The following is a 6651-nucleotide window of genomic DNA, read 5'->3' as shown; positions in this document are numbered from 1 at the left end:
CGCATTCATACTTAACGAGATTTGGCTGTAGAGTACCTACTCTTTTAGCGCTCGTTAAGTAAGTACTTAATGAAATTAAGTACCTACTCATTGAGTAGGCGGTTTCGGACGCAGCCATTGTCAAATTAGGGTTCCAGCTTGCGTTTACGAACACATATCACCACCTAGTGGTTATCAAGAAGTATTTTTTTGTTTTAAATATGCATAGGTTCATACTTAATCCATTTTATCATTCTTAACCCTATACTGAGATAATATGAGCAGTTATTATGGTTAACTAAAGCCCATTAAAAAACCCTTTAGTTACTTGAAATAAAATAAATGTTAAGTAAAGTTAAATAATAAAACTTTATTTCAGCTAGTTGACAAGGCAACATTTTTCATTTTCATTTAGTTTAATTTGATGCACTAACACAACTAAAGCTGAAACAAACATTTATTTAAAACTACACACATATTTAAAATAAATAAATAAACAATAATTAATACAATGACAAAAATACACAAAAAATAACTAGCTCAAATTAAAGCAAAACTGGGGAAAAAAACTAATTCAAAATATTAATGAAAAATATAATAGTATCTAAAATAACACTAGTTAGAACATGAGAAAGATAATATATCTCAGAGATGTTAATTTAATTTAGCCACACGCCAGATGGATTTGACAATATTTCTGCATAAAATACATAAGTGGTAAATACACTGTATCAAATCTTGTCAATCTCATCAAATATATTTTTATGAACCATGCACAATGATAAAACAAAACAGCTGATGTGTTTAGCATGCTGAATAATTTATGGCAGATAATGTGAATTTCAAAATACAGTTCTTAACTCTTCACATACTAAAGATAAGAACTGAAACATATGCCACATAAAATGTTTTTTAAGAAATCCTGAGAAATGTCGTGAGGCATATCAGCCACTGACTGAATTGACAAAAGGAATGGAACATTCTGGACGTCTGCGTGCATGTGAGGAAGGATACGCAATGAATGTCGAGCTCAATTCCCTGCCTTTAGTAAGATTAATAACAGACTCGTCTGGGCCGTAAAGCTTGAATCTGAGGAGAAGTTATGAAAACCTTGTGGATTAAGCTGGTGATTAGAGCGAAACATTCCACTCGGATGAAATTTCCAAGTATGTCTACATAAAACACGTGTCTTGAGCTTGATATCACTCATCATTCAACATTAAATACTGTCTGTTGAGGGATCACTTTTCTAAGAAAGCAGATATTTCTCAGTGCTGTAAACAATAGCTATGTGATCAGACTTTAATACATGGATCATTAGTGCAAATCTGCAGGAAATACTATATGGATATTATTAGACATGATTTTGACACACACAGGCTGGTCATCTGGCTCTTCTCCTCTGAACCACAATGGTTCCAGCCACAACGTCATAAACAGTTCTGTTGTGCTGGAAAAATAGTAACGTGATAAAGATAGGGAACAGGAAGGCGATGGAGAAGTTTTTGTTTAAAGCCCGTACAGTGGAGCTGCAAAAAAAAAAAACATCTGCATTATTATACTACCTATGAAATTCTATTCTATAGAAAAATCTATCTATCTATCTATCTATATACTGTATATATATATATATATATATATATTACAATTACGGATGCCATAATTACGTAATCGTTTAAATCAGCAATTAATCATTCAAAGTCTACTTATGTTATTCTGCGTGCTTAAAGCGATAGTTCACCCAAAAAAGAAAATTTGATGTTCAGTTACTCACCCTCATGTTGTTCCAAATTTTCTGTTAAGCACAAAAGAAGATATTTTGAAGAATGTTGGTAACCAAAAAGTGGTCGGTGGTCCCATCCATAGTATGGCTAGCATCAACCGTTTGGTTACCAAGAACTTGAGGGTGAGTAACTGTTGACAGAATTTTCAGAAATCCCTCAAAATAATACATTTTTAAGAATTTATTAAACTTGTCCTATAACTTGTCCTAAAATTATTACCAAAAGTAGAATTGAGAATGTATTTAGACTTGTGACAAAGACTCTGTGTCAGAGACTCGTGATCATTGCTGCCTTGTGCCCATGTTGCCTTAAAATACCGCCTCCATAGGTGACTCACTACGTTTTGGAACAGATCTTGTGTGTTTATGGAGATAAATGTGATTCCTCAAAGGTTTGACAGGTTATGGCAGAGCAAAACCCAGAATTTATGCGATCAGCTATGTGTCTCTTCAATCACGTGAACTCACATCATTAGAAAGCTGTGCAAAAATACACGTCTTTGGTGATGAGACCGTTAAATCAGGATTTATTGACCATTCAGTTGATTATGTAGAGTTTATTTTTATTTGTTTTCATTTTGCCAATTCCAATAAAATCCAGTTCTCTCCTCAAAATGAAATCCTAACTCAACACTCAAAAGCCAGGCGTTCTTCTTTTAATGCAATTATGGCTTTGCGGTGATTGGATTTGTCTGTGCATGTTTTTTTTACTCTCATAGATTTTGTTACCATTGCCATGCATTATACGACTGATAGACCGCAACGGTTAAATTTAAAAATCATCATATGTTTTCTACTGAAGAAACAAAGTCACCTACATCTTGGATGCCCTGGGGGTAAGCAGATAAACATCAAATTTTCATTTTTGGGTGAACTATCCCTTTAAAATGCTTTTTTTTTCTTTCTACAGGTTATCTTTAAGCTGATGATACACGGGGCAACTTTTTGAGCAATGTTGCCGGGCAATTTTGGGCATTGTTGCCATCAACGTTGCCATCAGGTGAGACACAGGGCCCCCGGACCAATCTAAAGTATCCAGATAGAAATTTGTTACCCATTCTCAATGGGAAAGTGCCAAGCAACATTGCTCAAAAAAAGTTGGCCCGCAAAATTGCTCAAAAAGTTGCCCCGTGTATCATCAGCCTAAGGGTTTTTCCATTGTTTTCATTTTAGTTTTAATATAACATTATAATACCATGCATATTTTTACTTTTTTTTTTATTTTTATAAGAAACCAATCCCATGTATAGCTGATATTTGAAGCTTAACACCATAGAAAAGCAATAAAGGTTTTTCAGTTAGACTGTTTTCAGCCTGTTTATTTTCATATAATTTCAAGGAAATTTTGTCATAATCATTCAGCCCTAATATATATATATATATATATATATATATATATATGGCCACAGCATTATAAATATACGCATAACTCACGCAGAGAAGCTGACACTGGATGCCGGTACCACCAAAACCCGATTCGGCTGCACTAGGACTGTCGTATCACATGTGACGACTCGAAGCCCCAGCAGGAACTTTCCCGGAGTGGCACCTCCAGCTCCCCAAATACAGATGATCTGCAGATGAAGACAGAACACAGACTGAAGGAAATGTGTGGGCTGTTTAAAAATATAAACTCATAACTCATTCAAATCACTTTTAGACTACAGAGTTTTTCAACAAAATGCTGCTACTAAGTGAAAATATGACAAGGCTAAAATGACTGATTATTTATTTTTCTGATAAAACCGATCTAAAACTGTAAATTAAAAACAGATTGAGAGACAAGGCTTGTAATTGTGGCTTTCACAACATGAAAGATGCTCACTCACTTCATAGACACACACTAGGACTCTGTATGCTAAAGCCACGACCATCATCTTCTGCAGGTCCTCCAGTGACGTGTTCTCATCAATCTCTTCCACGATAAACTGCATCATGAACTTGGAGATATCTCTGTTCACAAGATCAAAGTTACATGAACTTTCATAAAATGTACTGTATATACTGTATATACACTATGTTCAAAAGTATGGAATCGGTAAGATTTTTTTAATGTTTATGAAAGGAGTCTCTACTAGTAAAAATACAGTAAAAATAGTAAAACTATGTAAAAGTATTTGCATTTAAAATAGTTTTTTTCTATTTTATTGTATTTTATTCCTGTGATGCAAAGCTGAATTTACAGCATCAATACACAAGTCTTTAGTGTCACATGATCCTTCAAGAAATCACTCTAATATGCTGAATTGACAAAACATTATCAATGTTTAAAACAGTTGTGCTACTTAATATCTTGTGGAAACTGTGATATTATATATACAATAGTACATCTATAACTACATGATTCAAGAAGGATAATTCATACTGGATCAATTCCTTTCTTGTTCTCAACACGTTCTCGACTCACTTCATTCCACTGAGATGCATGATCCACAACACTATGGTTGCCTTAAAACAGAAGAGAATGAAGAAATCCACAGTTTCAGCCAGAAATCTACGGAGAGGGGAGGGGATGGTGTACTCTCTACCTGAAAGAACAAAGGATGAAGTTAGGACCATGAAGTTAGAACCTAACTTCAATGCTTCAACAGATTTAAGAAAATCAGCCTTTTCTACAGAGTTCACATCAGTGTCACAAATGCGCTTACATCTGATTGGTGATGTATGCAGAAAGGCAAATTAAGTGTACAATTAAGTGCAATTCTTCCAGTAAAAGATACTATGTGCCATGTAAATTAAGGTTGGCCTCTATAGGTGCTGTGCTGTGACACAGTGGCTGGTTCACAGGTGTCATTGTGTGTCAAGGCTTTTACAGTATCACATATTTTAGGAAATATTTTATAATCTTAATTTTATTTAAAGTCCCCCTTTAGTGAAAATCAAGTTTTTTATGTTGTTTATTTGTCTATATGGTGTTTTTAATATGCCTTTAGACAAACCGTGTGCCAATCTATTAATCAACACCATTGCGGAGTATTTTCTCCTTAAAACTGTAGTTTCCCAAAGACTGACCCAGAAATACGGTTTGAAACAGCCCTTGGTTTTCTACGTCACAAACCAATAACCAATCACGTCAAGGGATCGATTCCTATCACTAGCATGCAAAATATACCAATACCAGCACAAAACCAAAAATAAATCAGAGCAAAAAACCCATGAAGCTGTGGTTTAATGTGAATTTAGAACCGCTAACTTGTATTATAACCCGTGGCAAGAGTGTAAACGTAGCCCGGAGTCAGACGCACCTCTCCCGCACTTCACACGCGTATGCTCGGGGGCGCAAATTAACAATCACAAACGGCTGCATTCGAGTCTTCAAGGCATTTTAGGACACAACATCGTCAAGTAAGTAACTTTAACGAATGTTACAGTATTCACTGTAGTTGTCCGCTAGTAAAAACAGTTTTATCAGTCATTATCCGTGTATGCCATTGTTTTGCGTTTACTACAGTTCAGTGGATCAGGAGGCGCTGGCTGTGTGACTGAGTGGAGGCGGGGCTAATTTGCATATTCATAGATCAGCGTATAGTAAATGAGGCAAGGGTGTAGAGTTACATTCAAGCTATTTTGAGGAATGAGAAAAGTATTTTCACAAGAAAAAACATTTAAATATGTAATTTTGTTAATCAAAGATAAGTTTTAAGGGATAAAATATTTGACTACAGGGGGACTTTAACAGTTTTTATTTGTAAATCTGTTTGATTTTAAATGTGGTGTAAGAATGTTGGTCCGCACTGCATATACCTGTACTACTGCAGGTACTACATGACTACGATACTGAGACAAATAGTTCTCCAACGCCAAGTTTACATGGCAAAGGTGGCACAGAAGCGCTTCTAAACTGGCAGTTAGGTGTCTTTACACAGACTGTCTGATGCTGCTCAGAGGTGGCATAAATGCATTTACACTGCAATTTTCCATTTACTTCGGAACTGGATATATAATACTAAAAGTACATATGATGGGGGATTATGGAGATACAGGTACATAAAAGGTACATTTATTCCAATTCTTCATTAGCGTTTGTTAACGTGTTTAATAAAGCAACTAAATACTCCGTCTCCTCGAAGCACTGGATTGACAGCTACCTGCAGGCTGTGCTGGTCCTCTCTCAGCAGTGCTGGAGGAGGCAGTGGCTGCTGGACGGATGGATGGTGGGCTGCTCATCTGGTTATACCAAGCGGCGATGTCAGCGGGCGTCGCGGCACACGCAGATGTGGAGCTGCGGCCGGGTGCCTGGCAACCGAATTGAGGCGGAGGAAAGAGCGGCGGGGACATGAGCACCCAGCTCTGCCAGCTCACATAACCACTGTAATAGCGCCACATCCACTGCTGCAGCCGCTTGCAGTATTCAGTCGTTGTCATGTTGTCATCGGACCCTTGACCGTTTTTGACCGTTTCTTCCGTCATGTTTACTCCTTGAGACTTGCTCCGGAGAATTCAGTTCCCCTGTTTCTCCTTCAGTGCGTCTGCGCAGCATCAAGACGATAAACACGTCGGTCCTCATGATTTCGCGCATGCTCTGTCGAGCGGATCGTGTGCTTCTATCAGGTTATAGAGTTTATACCTTTATCCCCGTCAGCATAAGTACCTTATTTTTAATTTTTATTTCACGATGTTTGTTAGATAATTTGTTATTGCATGCAGGCTTTAACGTATAGAAAGTATTGTTTTCAAATGCTTTATTGCTTAATCGTTACTCAGATCCCTTACGAAAAATAACCATGCTTTTATTATAGTACTAGGGTAGAGTGGGAGGAAACGCCCCCTTTAGGACGGTGTAATTTTATTTTATTTTATTTTATTTTATTCATTTTTTTTTTGTGAAACAGAAGTTAAATGTGTCCAGAACAGTTATCATAGTTGTAGTGACAATGACATAAATTATA

General features: G+C 36.5%; 1 protein-coding gene across 1 annotated transcript; it reads right to left on the bottom strand.

Annotated features, from left to right (window-relative positions):
- Positions 1-1156: 1156 nt before the first annotated feature.
- LOC107696200 (protein FAM8A1-like) lies at positions 1157-6251 on the bottom strand. Its single transcript, XM_016496437.1, has 5 exons — positions 5851-6251; positions 4170-4290; positions 3592-3715; positions 3197-3336; positions 1157-1508 (listed from the first exon to the last, which is right to left on the bottom strand). Exons 1-5 carry the CDS (start codon positions 6170-6172, stop codon positions 1364-1366), a joined length of 852 nt encoding a protein of 283 aa, XP_016351923.1. The 5' UTR covers positions 6173-6251; the 3' UTR covers positions 1157-1363.
- Between the last annotated feature and the right edge of the window lie 400 nt (positions 6252-6651).

The sequence above is a fragment of the Sinocyclocheilus anshuiensis genome, unplaced genomic scaffold (assembly GCF_001515605.1).
Source record: "Sinocyclocheilus anshuiensis isolate Anshui unplaced genomic scaffold, SAMN03320099.WGS_v1.1 scaffold734, whole genome shotgun sequence".
In the NCBI taxonomy this organism is placed as follows: Eukaryota; Metazoa; Chordata; class Actinopteri; order Cypriniformes; family Cyprinidae; genus Sinocyclocheilus; species Sinocyclocheilus anshuiensis.
The sequence above is the reverse complement of the archived record's forward strand: the minus strand, read 5'-3'. Positions and strand labels throughout refer to the sequence as shown.